Here is a 27,966-nt window from a genome sequence, read left to right as displayed (position 1 = left end):
CTTAAAAGACAGTGGCTCGAATCTAGGTTGTGCCTTTAGATTTGACAAAAATGACCAACTAAGGAAGAATTTGTCCCTTCTCTCAGACTTCTCAAATCTGAGCCTGTTTCTGCTTGGTCTGTTTCGCAAGAGTTCCCAGAAGTCTTGCTATGTTGCACCTCTGGGTTTAGAGACTATGTGACTATAATTAGTTTACAAGCATGATAGATGCACTTATGGTTTATGATTGACACAGTTTGTTTGCCATTAGTCAATCAACGTTTCAATGAGTCAAAACACATGAATGCATCTAACTCGTATTTACGACTTTACAACTGGTCATTACCACCATCCCACTTGGTTATGAAAGCAGCATGAGACCCACTAGAGACAAGGTCAAGTTGTATGTTGGTTCAACACGCGGAGAATTGTCAGTGGCGCTTAGCTAAACTTCGAAAGGTGTAACGTTATGCCGCCATGAGAACGATTTGGTTTGTAACCGATAAATACTAGACGATTGATTATTCTATTTCCTTTTTATTGTGCCATTTGCTCCATTGATTGCAATCCGCTACAAAACATCGCAAGTTGAGCTGCGAGTGATAGCTTTCACTTGGGGGGTGGGGTGGGATTGGATTGTCAGGAGCGGTCCGGATGAGTTCGGAACAGTGTCTGGCGCTACAGCAGAAGGAGGTCAAGTCGGGATCGGACGAACGTGTGCAAGGGGAGATAATATCGAAAGATCAAGGCGGAATGGTAAGTTTGGGCCTTGTGCTAACTTGTCCCCCCCCCAAAATCTTTTAAGTTCCTCATTGATTACTGCATTGTTGATTTTTAGAGCGTGCAAGAAAGACATTTCACTGTACTTGTCGTGACATTAACTTGAAGCTAATCATGTTGCGCTAACATTACTGCAATTCCATTAAACAGTCTGCGGTTGACTGACACTTGCATTGGCAGGTTCTGCCGCGTGTTTCTTAGTTGCCAGTCTGGCGTGTAACCTCTAAGTACACTTTACGGTAACTAAACGTTAGCTAACTGTTTTTTTTTGTCGACACGTTAGCAAGCCTAGTAGGTCGACTAGTTCAACTTTAACTAACGTGTTAGATCCAATGATGTAACTCGCTTAGCCGCGTTACTAGTACCTAGTTTTGTAGCTAACGTTAGTCGAGCTAGCAAACAACTGGCGGTATCGTTAGCCTTAGCTTAGTCGTTCCATGTACCTACAATTCATCCAATTAAACAATACTGTAACGTCGTTGTGTAACCAAAGACCGAGTGTAACGTCTTTGGTTTAACCCATCTAACGTTAACTTAGCTAGGTACAGTAGCTTGCTTAGTTGATTGTTGCTAGCTAACATGGCTAGCAAACGTTAGCTAATTCATGCTAGCTCGTTGGTGGTGTCTGGGTTGGAGGCAGTAGGCAAGGTCTTCAAACTTGACAGTAGGTACAGCCAAAGACGATGGTACAACTAATTGAGTTGGGTAACGTTAGCTTGCGACTGTTGGCCTACGTTAATTTACAACATGTTTCATGCAAACAGTAACGTTAGTTAGACATGCAACTGGTTGGTTTCTTCGAATTTGCATAATCGTTTAAGACTGTAGTATCTTGTTACTCTAGCTAATGTACATTTTCGGTGGTGGTTGAAGGTCCAACGATACCCTCACCCGTGGGGGGGGGGGGGGGGGGGGGACTGATTCTTGATTGGTGTAATGTTTAGTTTACAAAACCTACTAGGCCTAAACCTACTAGAAAGTGGCCAGAAGAAGCTTTGGGAATGTTGGGGAGGAAGAAACTTTTAAAGGAACAAGCTCCTACGTAGAAAATATTGTAAATTACAGTATATGTGTATATAGGCTGAGATGTTCTGCTACCCTGTAAAGCTTTATTGCCTATACTGGTTTGCATTTCACATCTATTCACCAAACCTCATTGAGGTAGATTGATAGTCATGCATTCAGTAGTTAGGCCCTAGGCTAATCGTCCACTTCCTAAGGCTAGACAGCTCTTCCTGACAGTAGGCCTCTGGGCTGTTAAATAACTAAGTCCAAGTAATCATACTTACTCCAAAAAACCCAGTAGGTTGAAGTTTTTTTCACTATGGCACTGGGATATTTCACTTCTCTGTAAAAATAAATAAATAATATGTATGTTTGACAATATCATGGACCAGGAGTGAGAACAATTTCAGTACTTGTGTAAGGTATCACCAACCCAAAACAAAGGGGTTCAACAGGCGCCAATTACGTGGATTTTGATTAAGGCAGCCCCCCCCCCCCCCCGTACCTCTCTGATTCTGAGGGGTTGGGTTAAATGCGGAAGACACATTTCAGTTTAATGCATTCAGTTGAACAACTGAGGTATCCCCCTTTCAATGTCACCCATTGTCTGAATTGCTTGCAAAAATCTACTCATTGTATTTTGAATTTGTCTTAGGCAGGTCGTGTAATGGACGGGAAAAGTTTGGCGGAAATAACCTGGCAACCAGAGGGTTGTTGATATCAAATCCTAGAAGTACTTACCTGTTGCTGTTCCCTTGAAAGGCACTTCATCCACCACAACTCCACGGGTGCCCAGTGTGGCAGCATCCCCCACACCTCCAAAACCTGTCTTTTGGGGGGGGGGTACAATTTCAGTTTCAGTTGGAACAATTTGTTTTCTTATATTAAAATTGAAGTGATTTGGTGAACCTCACTCGTGATGATTAACTTTGCCTGAGACCTAAAAGAGTTGTTGGCTCCCTGAGCTGAAAGTCTTGTGACATGCAGGAGACCCAGGTTTAAAAAAACCAGTTTGTCTCATTGGTACTGCGACTCTGCGAGAGGGTCATATGCGAGTGTGGTGATTGAGGTTGTTCAGTGAACCTCATTCCTGTGTTGAGTAACCTTGTCTAAGACCTGAAGACTTGTGTTGGCTCTCCGCAGGCTAAGAATTGTGGTTCACAGTCAGACGTTGGCCTAATTTCTCAGACCAGGATTCTGTTTAACCCAATGGCGTATAAATCATTGGTTCAACCCTTTCCCTCAATCATGTTTAATGCCCTCTGACATAACTGATGCTATTTATGTGGCATTTTTGCTTTCCTGACCACCTCTGTAGCCTGGTCTCAGAGCAAACCATTGTTACTAAAATCTGTTACACTTCATTTAGTATGTTACATTAGCTTACATTATTTGACCCGTTTAGTATTATATATTACGTTCAATAAGACGATAGGTTACTTAAGGAAAAAACTAAAGCTAGGTGGGCGAATAACACTAACGTCTAGCAACCCCAAGGTTGCTTTCCTAGCCACCGTGCTTCTACATCTGCATTGCTTGCTGTTTGGTGTCTGGGTTTCTGTATAGCACTTTGTGACATCGGCTGATTTTCAAAAGGGCTTTATAAATACATTTTGATAATTTGATCGAGAGTTATGGACAACTTCAGCATTTTAGCTAATTTGCAACTCCAAGTACTTACTCCCTTTTAGCTTCTTTGCAAGGACATAGTATGTTAGCCAAACCTTCCAACCCTAAACTTAACCCTTTAACCTAACCTAGCTAACATTAGCATTAGCCACCTAGCTAACACTACCAACAGCAAATGGGAATTCATTTCATATGTATTGCAAATTTGTAACACATTGTATGCATTTCAATTCATAACATACTGTAAGTCCTACAATGCGTATTATATTGCACGACTGCTATAGAGCAATAGTAATGGCATCTTTTTGTAGGCATTAACTTTGCCATTGTTCATTTGACAAAGCCAATGGTGAAATGGTTTTGTAGGGTTATTGGCTAAATGCCAAAAATAAGGCCTGTGGTAAACCGCCTCATGAGATCTTCTACATTTTTGTTATATGAGAATTTGCTCAGGTAATGTCAATTTTTGTGAATTTGAAGCATTTTTGTAATTAATCATTCATATCAGTCAGTTAACATGGCGTTTAGCTCATAGATCAAAACGTATAAGATCTCCTAAGCCTGTGTAAACCTCAGACCTTATTTTTGGTATTTATCCCAAACCCTATTCTTTCCCCATGAATGAATGAGGTAACATTTCCCGGTTTTATGACTACAAGCTGGCGAGCTCTATTAAATTGGTAGGCAAATTAAATGTAACCTAACATGCAGTGATGGGGGGGGGGGGGAAAGCATTTGATCCCCTGCTGATTTTGTACATTTGCCCACTGACAAAGAAATGATCCGTCTATAATTTTAATTGTAGGTTTATTTGAACAGTGAGAGACAGAATAACAACAACAAATCCAGAAAAACTCATGTAAAAAATGTTATAAATTGATTTGCATTTTAATGAGGAAAATAAGTATTTGACCCCCTCTCAATCAGAAAGATTTCTGGCTCCCAGGTGTCTTTTATACAGGTAACGAGCTGAGATTAGGAGCACTCCCTGTAAGAGTGTGCTCCTAATCTCAGTTTGTTACCTGTATAAAAGACACCTGTCCACAGAAGCAATCAATCAATCAGATTCCAAACTCTCCACCATGCCCAAGACGAAAGAGCTCTCCAAGGATGTCAGGGACAAGATTGTAGACCTACACAATGCTGGAAAGGGCTACAAGACCATCACCAAGCAGCTTGGTGAGAAGTTGACAACGGTTGGTGCGATTATTCGTAAATGGAAGAAACACAAAAGTACTGTCAATCTCCCTCGGCCTGAGGCTCCATGCAAGATCTCACCTCGTGGAATTGCAATGATCATGAGAACGGTGAGGAATCAGCCCAGAACTACACGGGAGGATCTTGTCAATGATCTCAAGGCAGCTGGGACCATAGTCACCAAGAAAACAATTGGCAACACACTACCCCGTGAAGGACTGAAATCCTGCAGCGCCCGCAAGGTCCCCCTGCTCAAGAAAGCACATATACATGCCCTTCTGAAGTTTGCCAATGAACATCTGAATGATTCGGAGGACAACTGGGTGAAAGTGTTGTGGTCAGATGAGACCAAAATGGAGCTCTTTGGCATCAACTCAACTCGCCGTGTTTGGAGGAGGAGGAATGCTGCCAATGACCCCAAGAACACCATCCCCACCGTCAAACATGGAGGTGGAAACATTATGCTTTGGGGGTGTTTTTCTGCTAAGGGGACAGGACAACTTCACCGCATCAAAGGGATGATGGACGGGGCCATGTACTTTCAAATCTTGGGTGAGAGCCTCCTTCCCTCAGCCAGGACATTGAAAATGGGATGGGTATTCCAGCATGTCAATGACCCAAAACACACGGCCAAGGCAACAAAGGAGTGGCTCAAGAAGAAGAACATAAAGGCCCTGGAGTGGCCTAGCCAGTCTCCAGACCATAATCCCATAAAAAATCTGTGGAGGGAGCTGAAGGTTTGAGTTGCCAAACGTCAGCCTCGACACCTTAATGACTTGGAGAAGATCTGCAAAGAGGAGTGGGACAAAATCCTTCCTGAGATGTGTGCAAACCTGGTGGCCAACCGCAAGAAATGTCTGACCTCTGATTGCCAACAAGGGTTTTGCCACCAAGTACTAAGTCATGTTTTGTAGAGGGGTCAAATACCTATTTCCTTAATTTAAAATGCAAATCAATTTATAACATTTTTGACATGCGTTTTTCTGGATTTTTTTGTTATTCTGTCTCTCACTGTTAAAAGAAACCTACCATTAAAATTATAGACAGATCATTTCTTTGTCAGTGGGAAAACGTACAAAATCAGCAGGGGGTCAAATACTTTTTTCCCTCACTGTTTCATACTAAATGGAGTGGCATGGATCTTAGTATCATAAAATAAGTTTTGCTCTGAGACTAGATAGCCGTCAATGCTGTAAAATAGGTACTTATGTTATTCCTGGTTGCTCTACAGTGACTGCTATTTTATGTTCTTTGGAATTCAAATCTGCAGAGTATAGTAGAGGTCGACCGATTTTAATTATGGCCGATTTTTCATAATGATTGCTAATTTGCTTTTTTGATGCTGATTACATTGCATTCCTGCGTGGCAGGCTGACCACCTGTTACGCGAGTGCAGCAAGGAGCCAAGGTAAGTTGCTAGCTAGTATTAAACTCATCCAATTAAAAAAAACAATCAATCTTCACATAACTTGTGATTAACTACACATGGTTGATATTACTAGGTTAACCTCTTCATCCTACCCCCTCCTTTTTTGAAAATTCTGTTAAAAATCGCGCAACTTTTCAGCGTCCTGCTACTCATGCCAGGAATATAGTATATGCATATGATTAGTATGTGTGGATAGAAAACACTCTGAAGTTTATAAAACTGGTTAAATCACGGCTGTGACTATAACAGAGCGTGTGTTTCATTGAAAAACGCAAGAAAAACTGCTCTCTGAAAGCAAAAAATAATTTCCATAAGTCACTTCCACCAGTTGTTAAAGGAGAACAGAATTTAATGGGAATTTGCCTGCACCGTCTACAAATTCCGCACGATGGCGCCATTGTACTAATTTTCAATCGAATTAATTGTTGGAAAATCCATCTGTCTGACCCCAAGTTCTCCAGTCTTCACCCGGATGCAGTTTAGCGAGAGATCAGATTGCATTGTTGTTGAAGTGAGGACCTATTGAAGAGACATCGCCCTGTAATCGTTTTGATAGATTATAAACGTTTACTAATACCTAAAGTTGGATTACAAAAGGATTTCGAAGTGTTTTGTGAAAGTTTATCGTCGACTTTTTTAATTTTAAAAAATTACGCAGCGTTTAAAAACGATGAATTTTTCTGAATGACACTACTTCTATACAAAGCTATTTTGGGTATATATGGACCGATTTAAACGAAAAAAAGACCCAATAGTGATGTTTATGGGGCATATAGGAGTGCCAAGAAAGAAGCTCGTCTAAGGTAATGAATGTTTTATATTTTATTTCTGCGTTTTGGGTAGCGCCGGCTATCGCAAAATCTGTTGTTTACGTGTCGAGCTGGCATTTTGGGGGGTGCATGCTATCAGATAATAGCTTCTGATGCTTTCGCCGAAAAGCATTTTAAAAATCTGACTTGCTGGCTAGGTTCACAACGAGTGTAGCTTTAATTCAATACCCTGCTTGTGAATTTTGATCAAGGTTTGAGTTTTAACGAGTACATTTAGCATTTAGCGTAGCGCATTTGCATTTCCAGGTGCCTACTTGGGACATATGCGTCTCAAGTAGGAGCAAGAAGTTTTAAGTAGCTTGTCTTGCATATAATCAATGCAGTGCCTGTTAATTTATCATCGAATCTCAGCCTACTTCGCCAAACGGGGGATGATTTAACATTAATGTTATAGCGAGAAATAGTCGACGCGTCAATTCCTATAACTACAACCTAAAACTTCTTAACTGGGAATATTGAACCACCAGCTTTCATATGTTCTGAGCAAGGAACTTAAACGTTAGCTTTTTTACATGGCACATATTGCACTTTTACTTTGTTCTCATCACTGTTTTTGCATTCTTTAAACCAAATTGAGCATGTTTCATTATTTGAGACTAAATAGATTTTATTGATCTATTAAGTTAAAATAACTGTTCATTCAGTATTGTTATTTTCCTTATGTATAATTTTTTTGGGGCAGATTTAGATTTTTTTTGGTCCTCCAGTAATCGGTATCGGCGTTGAAAAATCATAATCGGTCATCCACCAGCATGTTGCTGGAACAGCATGTATGCCTGTCAACATGTGCTCATTCGTTGTTCTATTGGCAGAGGGTAGGTAGCGGAAGAGTTGAACGAGGGTTTTGATTTAAGCGACGCTTCGACCAATTGCGAGACTATCTTTGGTGGAGACGAATGTGTGAACGAGAGGTGATGCACAAAGTCAAAGATGGTGGCTAAATGAGTTCACTCACGCAGTTTACCATCGGTGGGGTGGTCGGTTTAAGGGAGTGACTCGCCTAGACACCAATGTGATAGCAGCTGGGTCTGATCTGCTTAGTTTATTGAACCAGGGGGAAAAAAACTGCGAGTTGGGTGTCTCTCTTGCTCTTCAGTCTCTGACGAAGTGTGTCGGTACTTGTGGAGAGGTCGGAGTCTAACAGTACCATAACCAAAGAAAAATCCATTGAGTACTCATGAAAGCTCCTTCACTGTAGCATGCGCTCACAGTTTGCAGTTTTGGTATTCGTCCTAATGTGAATTGAACTATGTTGTCGAGTTCCACCCATTGTACGTTTTTTTTTCTTCTATTTAAGTGAGGACCGTCTTGGATTAGCTGGCTACATTAATTAAATCAGTTAGCTAGCGAGTCAGTACAACATTGGGAGGAAATGTTTGGTCTGTATAGGGGTCTAGTCTAAAGTTCATCTGGAACTAAATTTTATGGCGCTATAGGAAGCTGGCGTAGCATTCCTGTCAATACACACTACCGTTAATCAATAGTTGCAATTGGGGAATACCATTATGCTTTAGATCATTGGTGAGCGTGCAAAGTATCAAACTTGTTAAGAAATGGAGTTGTAGTGTGATTTCAGAATCTTAAATAATAATATTTTTTTATTATTTTATTATTTTTTTTTACCCCTTTTTCGTGGTATCCAATTGTTGTAGGAGCTACTATCTTGTCTCATTGCTACAACTCCCGTACGGGCTCGGGAGAGACGAAGGTTGAATGTCATGCGTCCTCCGATACACAACCCAACCAGCCGTACTGCTTCCTAACACAGCGCGCATCCAACCCGGAAGCCAGCCGCACCAATGTGTCGGAGGCTACACCGTGCACCTGGCAACCTTGGCTAGCGCGCACTGCGCCCGGCCCGCCACAGGAGTCGCTGGTGCGCGATGAGACAAGGAGATCCCTACCGACCTAACCCGGACGACGCTAGGCCAATTGTGTGTCGCCTCACGGACCTCCCGGTCGCGGACGGTTACGAAAGAGCCTGGGCGCGAACCCAGGGACTCTGATGACACAGCTAGCGCTGCAGTACAGCGCCCTTAACCACTGCGTCACCCGGGAAGCCTGATTTCAGAATGTTAAACGACAAGAACTTGTGTAGTCCTCCTGCCTGGCAGGACATATAATGCCTCCTTTAAATTTAGTCCATTCATTAGCTGGGCAATTTATTTCATTTTCCCCCCCCATTTTTTTTTTCTCAATTCATTCCCTTTTTCTGATAGTAAAATGATTACTTATAAACCTTGGAATGTGTTTTTATGTGGAACATTGAACATTTGAAAATTACGCATTCGTAACACATCACTCCAAATGGACTTGCGTAGCCTACGGTTGATTTATGTTTGATGGTATGTGTTTGACAGACATCATTGGCTGTCTTGAAAATGATGCAACTTTGGAATCTGAATGTACAGTGCCTTGCGAAAGTATTCGGCCCCCTTGAACTTTGCGACCTTTTGCCACATTTCAGGCTTCAAACATAAAGATATAAAACTGTATTTTTTTGAAGAATCAACAACAAGTGGGACACAATCATGAAGTGGAACGACATTTATTGGATATTTCAAACTTTTTTAACAAATCAAAAACTGAAAATTGGGCGTGCAAAATTATTCAGCCCCCTTAAGTTAATACTTTGTAGCGCCACCTTTTGCTGCGATTACAGCTGTAAGTCGCTTGGGGTATGTCTCTATCAGTTTTGCACATCGAGAGACTGAATTTTTTTCCCATTCCTCCTTGCAAAACAGCTCGAGCTCAGTGAGGTTGGATGGAGAGCATTTGTGAACAGCAGTTTTCAGTTCTTTCCACAGATTCTCGATTGGATTCAGGTCTGGACTTTGACTTGGCCATTCTAACACCTGGATATGTTTATTTTTGAACCATTCCATTGTAGATTTTGCTTTATGTTTTGGATCATTGTCTTGTTGGAAGACAAATCTCCGTCCCAGTCTCAGGTCTTTTGCAGACTCCATCAGGTTGTCTTACAGAATGGTCCTGTATTTGGCTCCATCCATCTTCCCATCAATTTTAACCATCTTCCCTGTCCCTGCTGAAGAAAAGCAGGCCCAAACCATGATGCTGCCACCACCATGTTTGACAGTGGGGATGGTGTGTTCAGGGTGATGAGCTGTGTTGCTTTTACGCCAAACATAACGTTTTGCATTGTTGCCAAAAGTTCAATTTTGGTTTCATCTGACCAGAGCACCTTCTTCCACATGTTTGGTGTGTCTCCCAGGTGGCTTGTGGCAAACTTTAAACGACACTTTTTATGGATATCTTTAAGAAATGTCTTTCTTCTTGCCACTCTTCCATAAAGGCCAGATTTGTGCAATATACGACTGATTGTTGTCCTATGGACAGAGTCTCCCACCTCAGCTGTAGATCTCTGCAGTTCATCCAGAGTGATCATGGGCCTCTTGGCTGCATCTCTGATCAGTCTTCTCCTTGTATGAGCTGAAAGTTTAGAGGGACGGCCAGGTCTTGGTAGATTTGCAGTGGTCGGATACTCCTTCCATTTCAATATTATCGCTTGCACAGTGCTCCTTTGGATGTTTAAAGCTTGGGAAATCTTTTTGTATCCAAATCCGGCTTTAAACTTCTTCACAACAGTATCTCGGACCTGCCTGGTGTGTTCCTTGTTCTTCATGATGCTCTCTGTGCTTTTGACGGACCTCTGAGACTATCACAGTGCAGGTGCATTTATACGGAGACTTGATTACACACAGGTGGATTGTATTTATCATCATTAGTCATTTAGGTCAACATTGGATCATTCAGAGATCCTCACTGAACTTCTGGAGAGAGTTTGCTGCACTGAAAGTAAAGGGGCTGAATAATTTTGCACGCCCAATTTTTCAGTTTTTGATTTGTTAAAAAAGTTTGAAATATCCAATAAATGTCGTTCCACTTCATGATTGTGTCCCACTTGTTGTTGATTCTTCACAAAAAAATACAGTTTTATGTCTTTATGTTTGAAGCCTGAAATGTGGCAAAAGGTCGCAAAGTTCAAGGGGGCCGAATACTTTCGCAAGGCACTGTATGTGCTCTAAATGGATGTTTTGACTTTGCCAGACACCTACAGCAGCCTTAAGGAGTTTGTGCTTTTCATCACACAGGTAACCACAAAGGGAGCAGGTCTGAACCCCAATGCCAAAGTCTGGCAGGAGATCTCTGCGCCCCAGAGCCAAGTCCCAGATGAGGGCATAGAGGGCCCCTACTTGCTCCAGATGACCCCTAACTCTGCTGATGTCACTGAGGGTGTGGGCCAATTTAAATGCACCCTGGAGTTTTTATTTCACCACTACATGCATACACAGGCCTTCATAGATCTGTCACCAGACAAGCAATAGCTTGAACAGATTTCTCTCAAATTCTGTACACGTCGTGTTAAGCACGTGGTTTTTGGCTTTTGATTTGCAGAGTTCAGAGGGTACAATGGCCCTTTTTGGAAGGACTATTAATCAAGGCCTGAGATCATCCTAACCCTGCTCTGTGGAGGCACTGAAAACCAAGCTCTGTTATGAGACTGGATTACATAGCCTCCCTGGTTCAACCTTGACATTCTCTTTCTCCATTCAGACTCTTATCGACCACATGACTCTCCCCTCTTCCTCCCAGGTTACTCAGAGGTCCCTCCTACTGGGGCTAAGGGGTATGGCATGGGGTACTCGGACCCATCCTTGGACAGCAGTGCCCCTGCACCCACAGAGGGGGTATTGAACGGCATGGACCCCCCTGAGCTGGGATACCCTATCTATGACCCTGTGACTGGTTCAGCAGGTCAGTAGCAGTCCTTTGGTCAGCTCCCTCTGGGTCAGATGCTTTTGAGATGCCATGCTCTGATCTGGCGTTGAAGGGAATTGGATACATTACGTTTCTCAGTTTTGCCTTTCACCAAGTATTGTCATTGAGTGTTACATCAATTAATTTCATAATGATTACCAATAGTAACGATCCGAGATGTAAGGCTTTGGCCAACTTTTCCTATGCACAAGGGCTGGTACTAGGCATTGTAGCCTTGAGTCAAACATGAATTTTGATCTGAAATTGTTTGTGCAGTGGAGGAAAAGCAGCCGCTCTTAGAGGTGAGCATCAGAGAGTGTCTGAAGAAACAGATGGAGTTCTGCTTCTCCAGGTGAGTATGTAACTGCTTTTGAGAGCCTATTTCAGATGGTTGTTATAACTTAAATACAGTCAGAATTGAAATGTCGTTGAACTAAGAAATTCTACATGGTGTTGTAGTGTATTGAGTAGACCTTGGATTTGTACCCCCGGTGATCAACATCGCGCTTGGAAGGACCCAGGAGCGCTTTGACTGGAGGGCTATCCTCTTCATATCTCTCAATCTATTCACTCTAACTTTCCTACTCCTTCTACACCTCTTCCTCTCTTTCCCCCTAGCTCCGTCAGCACAGTGTGACTGACCTAATGACCGTGAGATTATGAGATCTGAGGGGAACAAGGAAAAGAAACATGGACATATTAGTGTGTGATTTTGATATCTTCGCGTAACAGACATGGCGTGTTGGTTTCTCATGCCGTGTTGCTGTCTCTTCAGAGAGAATCTGTCCAAGGACTTGTACCTGATGTCCCAGATGGACAGTGACCAGTTTGTCCCCATCTGGACCATCGCCAGCATGGAGGGCGTCAAGGTCCTCACCACTGACATGGACCTGATTCTGGAGGTGCTACGAGGTACAAACCCATGTCTTTAACCCTGTGGGAGTGGGGAGAACTGAGGAAATAGCCTGTCTGGATAGGCTTATAGCTGTAGCCTGCTACAAGAATGGTCTGAAACCAGCTCAGATGGCTGGCTAAAAATCCAGCATAAGAACATGTAGCATACAAGTTATAAAGGCTCTTACCAGATGTTGTTGATACACGGCTGGGAACGAGATTAGTGGTAGAAGTAACAATGCGATGGCTGTAACGCCACCAGTAGATGCATTTATAATTGTATAGAGGAATAATAATGCCAATTGTGGTAGTCAAACTTAAAACAAGGTAGTATAGTGCCTTGCAAAAGTATTCATCCCCCTTGGTGTTTTTCCTATTTTGTTACATTACAACTTGTAAATTAAATAGCTTTTTATTTGGCTTTCATGTAACAGACATATACAAAATAGTCCAAATTGGGGAAGTGACATTTTAAAAATTACTTGTTTAAAAAAAAAACATTAGTGGTATGTGCATATGTATTCACCTACTTTGCTATCTGGTGCAACCAATTACCTTCAGAAGTCACATTAGTTAGATTGTGACACTTATATAAAGTCCACCTGTGTGCAATCTCAGTGTGTGTGTATATATACACACCTGTTCTGAAAAGCCCCCAGAGTCTGCAACACCACAAAGCAAGGGGCACCACCAAGCAAGTGGTACCATGAAGACCAAGGAGCTCTCTAAACAGGTCAGGGATGAAGTTGTGGAGAAGTACAGATCAGGGTTGGGTTATAAAAAATATCTGCAACTTTGGCCATCCCATGGAGCACCATTAAATCCATTATTAAAACATGGAAAGAATATGGCACCACAACAAACCTGCCTAGAGAGGGCTGCCCACCAAAACTCACGGACCAGGTAAGAAGGGCTTCAGAGGGGCAACAAAGAGACAAAATATAATCCTGAAGGAGCTGCAAAACTCCACAGCGGAGAATGGAGTATCTGTCCATAGGACGGACCACGTTTAGCCGTACACTCCACAGAACTGGGCTTTACGGAAGAGTGGACAGAAAAAAGCCATTGCTTAAAAAGAAAAATAAGCAAACATGTTTGGTGTTCGCCAAAAGGCATGTGGGAGACTCCCCAAACATATGGAAGAAGGTACTCTGGTCAGATGAGACTAAAATTGAGTTTTTTGGCCATCAAGGAAAACTAGGGCAATCCCAACACCTCTCACCCCCCCCAACACCTCTTACCAATGTTTTTCATTGGCACTGGGAAACTGGTCAGAATTGAAGGAATGATGGATGGCGCTAAATACAGGGAAATTCTTGAGGGGAAACCTGTTTCAGTCTTCCAGAGATTTGAGACTGGGACAGAGGTTCACTTTCCAGCAGGACAATGACCCTAAGCATACTGCTAAAGCGACACTTGAGTGGTTTAAGGGGCAATATTTAAATGTCTTGGAATGGCCTAGTCAAAGCCCAGACCTCAATCCAATTGAGAATCTGTGGTATGACTTAATGGTTGCTGTACACCAGCAGAACCCATCCAACTTAAAGGAGCTGGAGCATTTTTGCCTTGAAGAATGGGCAACAATTCCAGTGGCTAGATGTGCCAAGCTTATAGAGACATACCCCAAGAGACTTGCAACTGTAATTGCTGCAAAAGGTGGCTCTACAAAGTATTGCCTTTGGGGGGGGAGCATAGTTATGCCACCCTCAAGTTTTCCATTTCCCCCCCCTTGTTAAACAAACATATTTTGCATCTTCAAAGTGGTAGGCATGTTGTGTAAATCAAATTATAGAACCCCCCCAAAATAAAAATCTATTTTAATTCCAGGTTGTAAGGCAACAAAATAGGAAAAATGCAGGTAGGTGAGGAAATTGCATTTGGAACTTCTTGATCTAGTTGAAAGTTAACCTTAAATGGTGGATTTTCAAGCACTTTGGGTAGGTATGCCATGAACCTGGCTTTGGGAGCAAACTCACTCAAAGGTGAGAAAATAGTCCTCAGTGTCATTATTGGAAAAGGCTCTAGTAAATCCTAGTGGGTGATATTTCTGACACGTTGTTCAGGGGTCGCATTAGCTTTCAGAAGTCTGCTGCCAAATTGTCTTAGAATGAAAAAGCAAGTTTAAAAAAAAAAAATTGCAAGTTTTTGCAAAAATGATGCATGGCTATCATATTTCAAATGTTTATCATAGAATGCAGCCAGCTACATTTCCTAACTTCAAGCAAAACATTAATTTTGCATTTTTAACTGGCTACCTAAGAAAAACTGTACCGGAGAAAAATAGCCTTCACATCAGTCAGAGTGCTGGTGATCCAATGGCGAGAGCAAAGATATTTCATCCAGGTGGAGAAGTGCAACTCCGTTGCAACTGTATGAATTGTGAAATTAGTCCCTTTACGTTCATGATTTGGCGTGAACCCTAATTGTATTTTATTTGTCTGCGTTTGACTTTTTCCTTTCCGGCTAGAAAAAAATGCAAAATCCTGCGTTAATGAGACCCCTTGGTTGATGTGTGTGGTTTCAGCCTCGCCCATGGTGCAAGTTGACGAGAGTGGGAAGAAGGTTCGGCCCAACCACAAGCGCTGCATCATCATTCTGAGGGAGGTGCCCGAGACCACACCGGTGGAGGTAACCAAATGGGAGAATTCATGTTTTTACAATTTACCTTAGCTCATTACATGTGACAAATATGGTTATTTTGTTGAACTGTAAACCCTCATCTTCTCTCTATTTCCTTTTCCTTCAGGAAGTGGAGACCCTCTTTAAGAATGAAAACTGCCCTGAAGTGCTTAGTGTTGAATTTGCGGCCAATAACAACTGGTACATCACGTTCCGGTCGGACACTGATGCACAGCAGGTAGTTTCACATTCTTAACTAGCGATGGGGGAAAATCGATAGTTATATATCCCAACAGTATTGTGGATCATATCAATACTTTGACCCCAGTATCGTTGTTGCTAGGTAGTGTTAGCTAGTGCTAGTGTCATGGGAATTCAGTACTGAGAGAGATTTGCTAATATCTTCAAACAATTATCTGTATTTAAAATAAGTTAATTACTGCAATAATGAGGCTGCCCCCCCCCCCCCTAACCTTTACACAAATGCAGAGTACTTATCTAGATATATCTATCAGCAAAAAAAGAAACGTCCCCTTTTTCAAGACCCTGTCTTTCAAAGATAGATTTTTACGAATGAACTTCACAGCTCGTCATTGTAAAGGGTTTAAACACTGTTTCCCATGCTTGTTCTGTTCAATGAACCATAAACAATTAATGAACATGCACCTGTGGAACGGTCGTTAAGACACTAACAGCTTACAGACGGTAGGCAATTATGTCACAGTTATGAAACCTTGGGACACTAAAGAGGCCTTTCTACTGACTCTGAAAAACACCAAAAGAAAGATGCCCAGGGTCCCTGCTCATCTGCGTGAATGTGCCTTAGGCATGCTGCAAGGAGGCATGAGGACTGCAGATGGGGCCAGGGCAATAAATTGCAATGTCCGTACTGTGAGATGCCTAAGATAGCTGATTGTCCTCGCAGTGGCAGACCATGTGTAACAACGCCTGCACAGGATCGGTACATCCGAACACACCTGCGGAACAGGTAGAGGATGGCAACAACTGCCCGAGTATCACCAGGAACGTACAATACCTCCATCAGTGCTCACACTGGCCGCAATCGGCTGAGACGCTGGACTGGAGGCTTGTAGGCCTGTTAGGCAGGTACTCACCAGACATCACCGGCAACAACGTCGCCTATGGGCATAAACCCACCGTTGCTGGACCAGACAGGACTGGCAAAAAGTTATCTTCACTGACGAGTCGCGGTTTTGTCTCACCAGGGGTGATGGTCGGATTTGCGTTTATCGTCGAAGGAATGAGCGTTACACTGAGGCCTGTGCTCTGGAGCGGGATCGATTTTTGGAGGTGGAGGGTCTGTCATGGTCTGGGGCGGTGTGTCACAGCATCATCGGACTGAGCTTGTTGTCATTGCAGGCAATCTCAACGCTGTGCGTTACAGGGAAGACATCCTCCTCCCTCATGTGTTTCCTTTCCTGCAGGCTAATCCTGACATGACCCTCCAGCATGACAATGCCACCAGCCATACTGCTCGTTCTGTGTGTTTTTTCCTGCAAGACAGGAATGTTGGTGTTCTGACACATTATTCAATTTCTGTTAGTCACATGTCTGAATCTTGTGTTCATAAAAATATTTACAAATGTTAAGTTTGCTGAAAGTAAACGCAGTTGACAGTGTGAGGATGTTTTTTTTGCTGAATTTATATCTGACATATCAATGCTCAGTCATGGTTGGTTCACCCCCCCCATGTAGACCAGGGAGCATTATAAGCCACTCTGGGTTCATTCTGTTATCTGCATGTGGGTTGTTGTCTTAACCCCACCCTGGCTTAGTTTCCCAGATGCAAGAGCGATTTAGAGACCATGAGGAATTGCTCTAAACTCCTCCTGGCTATCTCTCGGTTACACCCACCACATCTTGTCTATGCAATGCAGTCTTCAACTCCATTTGTCAGCTCAAGCCATCTCTAGTGACCATACACCTAGATTAGCTGCAGGGAACTAGAGTGGAGACCTTAAAACAGACTAACAGGACAGAAATATCATCCTATTTGTTAAGTATTAATTGCTAACTATTAATATCAAACAAATCAGGTAAATGTGTAATTTTCTATCACACCTGTCAGCACTACCTGTGCTGAAACACTGGTGTTTTTCATCCTATAGCTTGTTCTTCTAGTTTTGAAATAGTGTGCCAACATGTTTTCAGCACTTTATTTCCATGAGTGATCAAAACAAATTTTCTCACGCTCTCGATTGTCTCCCTGCAGCAGACCATAGTGAGAAATGATTGGAACATCATCGCAATATAGAATCACAGTGCATATAGAATTGATACATAGCGTATCGACACCCAAGTATCGCGATGTCCCTGGCCATTCCCAGCCCTATTCACAACTATCCGTAGTCAGTGAAAATGACTTGCAAATTCCAAGTCCTCATTCAATGTTCACATTGTTTTTTTGCGATTTGTGGGGAGAGAATGTATGCACTCATTAGGTAAGTCGCTCTAGATAAGAGCGTCTGCTAAATTACTCAAATGTAAATGTACTTTTATTTATTCTCGCTTCTCATTCCTCAGGCCCACAGATATATAAGGGAAGAAGTGAAAACATTTCAGGGAAAACCCATCATGGTTAGTACATTTTACATTTCTTTTCTCACGTAAGACATGCTTTTCTTTGATCAGATTTAATTTAGTCAAGGGGAGGCAATGCGTAACATAAGTCAACTGTACAGCTCTGATATCAGCTGATAGGAGTTGGGGGAATGCGGTGCTGTACCTCCCTCACTGTTCTGCAGTCAGCTTTTATGAGGTCAAGTCACTGAGTTTTAGAGGGGGTTGCTGTCTCATTGCCGGGAGCTTGTGGCTGAGCTGTGGCTACACGACGGCAAGGTCACCTTGAGTTTGTGCCTGCATAAGGATCCGATAAGGAAGGCGAGGCCAGCCAGGCTGCAAGCAATTTCTCTCTCCCTCTGTTATATTAGTCTGAATTCCATCTCCCACATTCAAGAAGATATGACATTGTCCACATTTCATTCAACCACTCTTTAGCAGTAGTTATTTTTGATCCTACTTCATTTAAGAGCGAATGACAATGAATTTCAAAGTCATTCATTGACCTTCGACAACTTCAATTTAATTTGGTGCACTAGATCAAGTAGGTTAATGCATTAAACTCTGGCAAAAGCGAAGCCCATTTGATCATTGTGCTTGCAAGGACCCAGGAGCACTGACTGTGGAGGACTCCTCTTCGGCTCTCTAAATCTCTCTCGTCTCCTCTCTGACCTTTCTCCCTTTTTTTCATCCCCCCTCTACACCTCTTCCTCCCTCTGTCAGCACAGTGTGACTGACCAAATGACTGAGATTGAGTTCTGAGGGGAACAAGGAGCATAGCCTCCATTTCCTTCTCTTTGTAAATGGCAGAGTGCGGACACAATCATGTGAAGCATATTTTAATCTTGAATTTGTTTATTCAATGGACTGCATGTTGTACTGAGTATTAATGTGTGCTAACATGTCATGTGTTCGTACTTCATTCCCACCCTCTTTGCATTCCTCCACACACACACACACACACACACACACACACATCTCCCTGCCCCACCTGTCTGTCTCGCACTCTTTTCCTCTGTCCAGGCTCGTATCAAGGCCATCAACACATTCTTTGCAAAGAATGGCTACCGTAGCGTACTGGACTCCAGTGTGTACAGCCAGCAGGGCCAGTCTCAGTCCCAGTACACCTCTACACACCACTACATGCAGCAGGTGTTCAGCCCCCAGCAGCAGTACCCTCTCTACCCCCTGGTGCCCCCCACCTGGAACCCATCGCCTGCCCCTTATTTCGAGACCCCACTGGTAAGGCCCAGATGAATGTGGTTCCCTGTTCAAATCAAATTGTATTTGTCCCATGTGCCGAATACAACAGATGTAGTAGACATTACAGTGAAATGCTTACTTATGAGTTCTTAGCCAATAATGCATTTCAAGAAAGGAAAACGTTTTCTTAACTCCCTAACGCAAAAAATAAAAATGAACACGATAGAATTACATAAGAATAACGAGGCTATATACAGGGGGTACGGAGGTAATTTGTACATAGGGGTAAAGTGATTAACTTTTATATTGTATTACACTTGGTTATAAGATCTGTTCATTCCTAGGCTGACCAGCCCATCCAGATCATGTAATGGAGAGTGTGGCGGTTGCTTATCATGGGAACAATGGTGTTGGTTTACCTGTGGCTACTCGGTTCTGAACAAAGAGATCAAATTGAGTCCAGTTTTCAGCAAATGGCTCCTTTCTTAAAATAAAGACATGTGACCCAGTGATGACAGGTCAAAGTGCATAGAGTGGTTTCAGGCTGGAAGACAAGCCACTTGTCCTGTTCAGACTCGTATGAATATACCATGTGTCAGCTGTAACACACACCCTTAACCTTGCAATCTGGGGTGCGAGTGGTCATGACATTTAGTAATGTAGCACTGTCAGGATCAGCTGTTCCTGTAAGAGCTGTGTCGTAACTGAGGTGATTAACCTTTGTCATTGACTGGCTACACTGAGTGATCGTGGGTGGCATTTTTTTTCTTCTCCTCTTTCATCCAGGCCCCGTTCCCCAACAGTGGCTTTGTGAATGGCTTCAGCGCCCCTGGGAACTACAAGACTGGCACCTGTCCCCTGGGCCTCGGACGATCGCCCTTCAACAGCAACCGGTAGGTGTTTTCGCTCGGTGCAAGAACCCCCATCCGGCTTCAACTTGATCCTTTATCAAATGGCTTTGACCCAATGATGACACATTGATGCGCATAGAGGTGCTTCAAGCTGTGAGATGAAGGCTTTTGGGTTTCTTTCTCCTCCCTCCCTCCTACTTTTCTTACCAACTCTCTCTTGCGCCCCAAAGTCACCAGTCTCCACACTTGACCCGATGAGCGTTAAGATTATGAGATCTGAGGGTTCAAACAGGTGTTTGGCCATACAAAGTGGACCATTTGAATTCTGTCACAGCCTTACAAAATTAGATGCATTCTGACATTCTGTTTAAATAAAATAAAAAAGCTGGGTTGACTAGCACTGGGGTGGTTGTTGTAATTGAGCAGACAATGTGATTTAGTACATATATGATTCATATTTATGTTCCTGAACAAAATACGTTTTTGGGGTCTGCTGTCATTAATAATGTCATTAATAACTTGTTGCCTTTTACTTCCCCCTGTCCCACAGTGTCCCCCTCTATTCCAGAAAGAATGTAATCAATGCCTTCAGGTATAAACAGTTATCAATCACGTTATCAGTTGCTGCTCCACTTCCATTTCATCCATTCTCATTCTAAAACATACACGTTAGCAAGATAGATAATGCAACTTGAAACTATCAATTTTAATGCTACAGTGTAGTGTCCTTGAACTGTGGCAACCCTCCACTGATATTTGAGAAAGCTAGCGTAACTCACAAATGACGGTATATGAAACCGAGAGCTTGGGGATTAAATTCAAGTTTGCACTTTGACTGCAAGATGCAGAAAGTTCATTACCATCAGCGTGTGCTTAGCAAACAAAAACCCTTCCCTTAGTATTCTATACAGTAGCATAGTTACAATATTCACCATCTTAATGTTTAATGTCCTTAATGTCCTTTCCATATCTGCATGAATCTTACTGGAACAGCTCTAGCTGTTTTGTGATCAAGTTATTGTATCTTTAGACTGAATGATAGCTAGCAGTTATGCCTGGTGAGAATGAGATCCAGTTATGACTGATTTCCTTCCTCAGGAACCATGTGAAGAGCCAGCCCCAGCCATGTGATGAAACCCTACCTCCATCTGTGACCCCCGTACCCCCCCTGGTGGATGGCCTGTCTGGCCCCTCCAGCCCTCAGCCACCCCGCATGACTGGGGCTCCCCTGGTTAGCACCCCTGAACCTGGCCCTGCTCTCACCTCTTACTGCCTCAGGGACACCCTCCCACTGGCTTCAGAGGGGATGTCTAACGGAGACCTGGGCATTGCTGGCAGAAGCAGGTCAGTCTCCACAGACAACAAACGGACACACTCACAACCTGCTCATACATGAAATGCCATCATCACATTTGGTCTTTACCAAATGGCTTTGACCCTATGATGACAAATCAATGCGCATAGAGGTGCTTCCAAGTTGTAGGATGAAGACTTGGGTTTCACTCTCCTCTCTTTCTTTCGCTCAAACTCTCTTCTATCCCCCCCAATGTCACTAGTCTATACACTTGACCCGATGAGCTGTAAGATTATGAGATCTGAGGGTTCAAACATGTCTTTTTTGGCCATACAAATCCTTCTCAGAACCGCAAAAATGCCTTTTACTCTTGGGCTTCTTATGCTCATCTTGGTGATAATGTTTGTAGGAGAGGCAGCTACCGAGGGATGCGCAGAAGGAGAGAGGACGAGCGGCTCATGGTCAGTTACGTTTTTCATAATTTCCACTTCTGTCACTTGTATTCTATACCCTATCTGACCCCAAGCGCAGTTGGATTGAAGCTAAAAACATGTTTCTTGTGTGTTGTTTACAGAGGCCCATCCCTCTGAGCGAGGTTAAGGTTCCACAGCCCAAGTTTGACTTGGCAACCTCCAACTTCCCTCCGTTGCCTGGGTGTACGGTCAGCATGCAGGGAGAAGAGCCCGTGCTGGAGACGCGCATGTCTGACGTGGTGCGGGGTGTTAAGGTGGTGACCAGTGACAAAGTAAGGAGAAACTCTTAACGCTATTGCACTTAGTTTTTTTTCTTGACACAAACAAATAGGCTTACTAACTGGTTATAATTGTTTTTCCTGGTCAGGCCACTTAACCCCAACTCTTACATCTGGCAGGTAGCCTAGTGGTTAAGAGCGTTGGGTTAGTAACGAAAGGTTGCTGGTTTTAATCTTGAGCCGACTAGATGAAACTGCCTATGCTCTTGAGCAAGGCACTTATCCGGTACCAGAGCGCCAAGTCTAGGTCCAAAAGGCTTCTACACCCCCCCCCCCCTTATGCTGATGGTACTCTGTTATCTATGCATAGTCGCTTTAACTCTAGCTACATGTACATATTACCTCAACTCACCGGTACCCCTGCACATTGACTCTGTACCAACTGGTACCCCTGTATATAGCCTTGCTACTGTTATTTTACTGCTGCTCTTTTTTTAAATAAAATGTTTTCTTAACTGGATTGTTGGTTAAGGGCTTGTAACTAAGAATTTCACTAAGGTCTACGCCTGTTTTATTCGGTGCATGTGACAAATACAATTTGATTTGAACCCTAATGTGCTCCTGTGATGTTGCTCTGTATAAGCATGTCACCTAAATGACTAAAATGTAATCACTCTCTCATTGTGGTCTCAACCAAATGCCATGTTATTTTTTTCCTCCAAATCAACTGTCCCATCTCATTTCCAGCCTGAGGTGAATAAGGAGTCTGTGGCCCCTCCTGTTAGTACCCAGGAGGGAACTGGGAGCGTGCCCAGTCCTGTCATGCCAGCCCTCAAACCCCCCACCCCTCTAGTTGTGCAGCCCCCTGTTCCAAGGTATAGTCTTCCTCTGGTTTACGGTCACAAAGATGTGCTGTAGGGATTTCTAAGATATTTAAATGTTGGAAATAAACCTTAATAGAAATCTTTTCTTCTGTCTGCAGTGTTGCTCACCCGGTAGAGAAGCCTGAGCCTCATGTCCAAAGGGAGGCTGCTAGAACCCCCACACCACCCTCTTCTTTGCCAACCCCATCACAGCCCGCTGCTGCTACCAAACCCACCCCTATCCCCACCAGCAGTCAGTCCATCTCCACGACAACACCAGTCCCCGCTGCCCCCACTACCGCACCGGTAAGACTTCACTCACTACCTGTCTGATTTCACTGGATAGATAATGCATTGGATATGTCAGTTAACACATCTGGTTAAAAAGAGTTAAACGAAAAGCTGTTCTACCTATTCTTTTTCTCCTCCCCCTATTCTGTTTCCTATCTATATTTCACCATCCAACCAGGAGCCAAGGAAGCTGAGCTATGCTGAGATGTGCAAGCGGCCAGCCACCCAGTTCCCAGCCCCCAGCACCCCCAACCCTCCCATCACCTCTGCCAGCCAACCCCTGCAGGAGCTTCGGGTCAACAAGGCGGATGAGCCTGCCGCCTCCAGCAGCAGCAATGGCGATAGGCCAGAGAAACCTGAGGGGTCTGGAGAAGGCCTGTCCCTTCGTGACCCCCTGGGCACATACCGTTCGGGTAACGGCCCTTCCCGATCCGTAGGGATGGGCCTAAAGTACCGGGATCAACAGCGTGGTGCCTCTATGAGACGACGGATCTCCCCCCACAGCTGGGCTAGAGGGAGTGGGAAGGAACAGAACATTCCACCCCGGTCGCCGAAGTAGTTTAAACCACAACCGATAGACTAAAAGGAAAACAAACAGATCTATATATGTTAAGACAGAAATATATGAATATATATTATTGGATGAAAGAACATGCGCGTTCTTAATCTAGAAGACCCTCCTGGAGCTCAGTCGGACACACACTGACCTTTGTTTGGGAAAACACTGAAAGCGGTAATCATTTTAAGTGGGGGTGAACATGAGTGTCACAAAACAAACTGAAGGACTTGTTTGAAAGAACAGTGAGATGCTGACATGTGGCCTCACCTTGGTTAGCTTGAAGAATGGGCCCTCCGCTAAATCTATGAATTTTATGTGAAAGTGGGGTTTGAGAGAGGGGGGACAAATGTATGGTAAGTAAAGCCTTGTATCTCAAATACCAGTAGTTGCAAAATAAGAAACAGTTGAGCTGTTAGCAAATCTAGTTTATATGCAACTAAGCAAAAGATGTGGATATCCACCGATATGACAACTGAGTTGATACTACTTCCTTATAAAAAATTATATTGAGGGAGGGGTTAGTAGGGTATTGTTCATTAACTGTGTGGAAATGTGCTTTTATGAAGGTTGGAAGCAAGAGATGGCCACATGGTTCAGGAGTTGTTCTGAGAGTTGGGAAGCCTGTCAAGTCAAGCTGCACATACATTTAGGTGAAGAAACCGTCTTCGACATGTCTGCTTTTAGTCTGGAAATTAAAAAAAAGCTTTAACCAGTGGGGAAATGTGAATTAAAATCGATGCATTTCTTTTCATGGTTGACGGAAAATTTTGGTACACCCTTGCATAAGTACAACATTGAAAACTTTACAATAGTGCATGAATACTTGAGCAGTGCAAATTTGGGGAAGTGTTTGTATAGTCAGACTGATGTAACTGAATTGTTATATTTTTATCTTCATTTACTCTTTCTTCCATACAGATGGTTAAATGTTTGGCTGTGTATGTCATGGGTAAAGGCTCATAGAGGGAGTAGTCTTCCCTTAGTTTAGGCATTCAGTTATTGAGACACTCACATCCTAGACACTAATGGTGTATGTAACTGGCTGGCTTTTCATGAATTCTACAGTGTTGTACATAGCCATTTTAAGAAGAGCAGTTAAAAATAAAAAAAAAGTTGTGGCTTGCATAGAAGCTGTACCTATTGTATTAATCTTTACAATTGTATTTCTCAACCTATGTGGTCAAATGCAGGTTAAGCATTGATATATACTTTTATTTTATGTCTTGAAAGTCAAATAGAAACCCTTCCACCCCGATATCTGTTCAGTTCAACATGTTCTATTACCATATCTGTGCAACAGCCTCCCGGGTAGTCTTTCATGCATTTTGGTTGGTTATATCATGTAGAGTAGGCTAGATGGTATTTCAGAGTAGTAATGGCAGATTTAGTGCAATGGTATCCCAAGCATGGAACTGGTCTCTGGAATTCGATGTATTCCAACTTGCTCATTTAAAATGGCAAAAAATAGGCCTGAATTCTGAAGCAAGTGAACACTCAATTCTCATAAGGCCGTGTCTAGATTTAACAGTTAATTCTGTTTCAGTATTCTGATCATAGTCTGATCATAGTCCTAATCATGGATTTCCGAACGCGTCATGCATCTACGTGTAAAATGTCTGGTGTCCGTATGCCCTTTTCCCGCGCTATATTAAAATGCTAGTATGCGTTCTACGAACGGTGGAATAGGTAAAGTATGACAACACAATTGATGGCTGTAGCTACCAAGCAACGCTAAGGGGATTGCAAACGGGTTAACACTAGCCAAACATTGTTTTCCAAAATATTAGCTAGCTGGCTAGCATTTGAGTCCAGAAAACACGTTCCTTGCGTTCGAGGAACGTATTTCCTCAAGTTAAATTGAAATGGTGCCTCCGTCCCAAAACAAGTTTTCTGGAGACGTTTGGGTGGAGGGCTAATGACGTCGATCACTGTATGCGATTTCGGTAGGCTGGTTGCGTCAGGATTAGATGGTTATTTTTCCTCGTACATTTCATGTTTTGATTTTCTCTTAGATTTGAATATTTGAATGCATATCCAATTATGTTTGAGATCTGTACATGTCCATTGATTGCTAAAAGGAAACTTAAGAGCATTTGTCGTTCACAGGTCACTTATTTTGTAAAACATTTTAGGAACTCAGGTGTCTCAATGTACTGTTTAGAGTTAGAATAGTGATTACACAAGGTACAATTTAGACATTTGGTTGGGCATAAGCAGTTTTCCCCTTGTCAGTCACTCTTAGCCATGTCAGCAAATACTTTTTAGATTGGTAAATTAGTCTAGCAGGCTATCTAAACTTGTATTAGCACTGACGAAACCCACCAGGCATGCAGGGCACTGATTTTGTTAATCACTCTCACTTGGATCTCATGTTAACATGGCATAAGTCATTGCACAATGCAGAATTAGTCTAGCAGGCAATTTGCTTTAACACTGCACAGATTCCTCTCCATCCCATGGCAGTGTATATATATATATATATATATATATATATATATATATATATATATATATATATATATATATATATATATATACTTTTATTTTTTTTACCTTTTTATTTAACTAGGCAAGTCAGTTAAGAACAAATTCTTATTTTCAATGACGGCCTAGGAACAGTGGGTTAACTGCCTGTTCAGGGGCAGAACGACAGATTTGTACCTTGTCGGCTCGGGGGTTTGCACTTGCAACCTTCCGGTTACTAGTCCAACGCTCTAACCACTATGCTCCCCTGCCGCCCCTATGTTTTATACATTTGCAAAACTCTCTGCCCCATGGCAAAAGGTGTATAATTTAGGAAATGTAACTTTAAAACTAAATTATTTCTCTCTGCTGTCGAGGGAGTGCATCATTCTCACTTAACCAAATTAGGTTTAGGGGCCCCAAAAGGGTGCATCTTTTCATGAGTGTGAGTCCCAGAAAAACATGATCTAAGTTGGGTCCCAGGCTGAAAAGGTTTAAGAACCCCTGCTTTAGAGTGATATCGTCAAATATAAATGTTAGAGTTGACTAGGGCATCAATCTTAATATCTGTTCTCTCTATGCTCTTACAAACTCATTCATCCTTTTGTGTGTGAATGGATTGAACATCTGGACCAAAGTCAAGCAAGCAAAAATACAATTTTGGGAACTTGCTCAAATCTGTGTGGGAAGTGGCGATCAAATGTTGCTGAAATGGCATTGGCTTGATGAATGTAGTCCTGTTTGAGAGAAGCCACTTCATAAGTGGTCTGAATGTTCTTGTACCGATTTTGCGCCTAGCAGGCTAGTCTTTAGTCTGGTTTGTGTTAGATGACTGTTGCAATTTTATTTTTTCTCTTTCTGGTCTGCTGTATTAGTGAGCACATTTAGATTAAATGTTTTGAGAGTTCTGCAGTTTGACATCTAAAAATGTATTGTAACTAATGTACCTTTTTTTTTTTTTTTTTTTTGGCTTTTTTTTTTTTTTTTTGTGGCTTTTTTTCCCCCCCTAAAATGTTTGATGTAATAGTTGAGTATTCAATGTCTGATTTGAGACTTGGCTAAAGTGAGAATTCAGTGCATTGCCTGGGTGCTAGCAGTGCAGTAACATGTTATCTATGTAATCACTGGGCCTGTTCTGATTTTTATATTTTACATCCATTTAATGGCTAAACTACAAGCAGGTAGTGGTGTTGTGGAATGAAACGCACTAACTTTTGTTTTAAAATCTCCCATGTTGTGTAAAATCATTTTAGATGTCTAAAGAAAAGGTGTTTTTAGCCGGCTTCCTGAAGTTATTACAGGAGTAGGGGTTTATTTCTATTTTTACTGTTGATTGTTCTAGCATTTCTCTACTGGGACATGTGTTTTTAGGGGGTGCAGGTGGGACATAGTAACAGAAGTGGGGTGTGAGACACTGAATTACTGATTTAGTAGATGTCTGATCAAAAGTTAAAATAAAGTACATGTTTTGGCCTTTCTGATGATGTTTCTGGGTCCTGTGCTTGCAATGATTTTTGCTGTCTGTGTATTTTAAATGTTTGTGCCATGCTCAGTAGTTCTGTGGTCTTATACCAGATGTCTGTATTAAGATGTTTCAGGGTGCTTGTATGACTCTTCACCAGTCCTACTTTGACAGTCCCCTTCATGTCCCCAAAAATATTTTTCAGGCCTAACTAAAATTCCAGTGCCTTCTCCAGTGTTGAGGTTTTCCTTCTGCAAAGTAAAAGTAACATGAACACTTTAATTTGGAACACAGCAGGTTTTGTTGGTTTAGTGGACAGACAAAAATACATGGCTCACGCTCAATTTATACATTAAACTTTTGTGTGTAGGCTGTGTCACAAATATATGTTAGCGCCGCGCATGACAATGCTGAAATTGTAATACGTTGCTTCAACATAACAGCTCTTTTGAAAACCAGTGAAAAGGTGAAGCAAGTCGGTTGGTGTGAGCAGGAATATATACATACCGGTTTACTGTCGTGAATGTATCATTGCAAACATGTACAAGAATAAACATTTTAAACACCA

The 27,966-nt window shown here is 42.5% G+C and overlaps 1 protein-coding gene across 1 annotated transcript; it reads left to right on the top strand.

The window, feature by feature from the left end:
- The first annotated feature begins 350 nt into the window (after positions 1-350).
- On the top strand, positions 351-27,966 carry LOC139371033 (la-related protein 4-like). The gene is made up of 18 exons (XM_071111067.1): positions 351-735; positions 10,962-11,103; positions 11,464-11,625; positions 11,905-11,980; positions 12,404-12,540; positions 15,047-15,150; positions 15,269-15,379; positions 17,686-17,739; positions 18,745-18,963; positions 19,711-19,817; positions 20,326-20,367; positions 20,874-21,119; positions 21,479-21,530; positions 21,644-21,814; positions 22,508-22,635; positions 22,743-22,929; positions 23,093-25,937; positions 25,986-27,966. The coding sequence occupies exons 1-17, from the start codon at positions 634-636 to the stop codon at positions 23,471-23,473; spliced, it is 2,421 nt and encodes an 806-aa protein (XP_070967168.1). The 5' UTR covers positions 351-633; the 3' UTR covers positions 23,474-25,937; positions 25,986-27,966.

This window comes from Oncorhynchus clarkii, chromosome 17, assembly GCF_045791955.1.
Source record: "Oncorhynchus clarkii lewisi isolate Uvic-CL-2024 chromosome 17, UVic_Ocla_1.0, whole genome shotgun sequence".
NCBI classification, from domain to species: Eukaryota; Metazoa; Chordata; class Actinopteri; order Salmoniformes; family Salmonidae; genus Oncorhynchus; species Oncorhynchus clarkii.
Note: the sequence above shows the minus strand (reverse complement) of the source record. Positions and strands in the feature narration are given on the sequence as shown.

Coding starts and splice junctions, on each gene's coding strand:
- LOC139371033 (XM_071111067.1), top strand. CDS start 634: ATGAGTTCGGAACAGTGTCTGGCGCTACAGCAGAAGGAGGTCAAGTCG. Junction 15,380..17,685: donor CGGACACTGATGCACAGCAG/GTAGTTTCACAT, acceptor CTCATTCCTCAG/GCCCACAGATATATAAGGGA. Junction 19,818..20,325: donor TCGCCCTTCAACAGCAACCG/GTAGGTGTTTTC, acceptor CCTGTCCCACAG/TGTCCCCCTCTATTCCAGAA.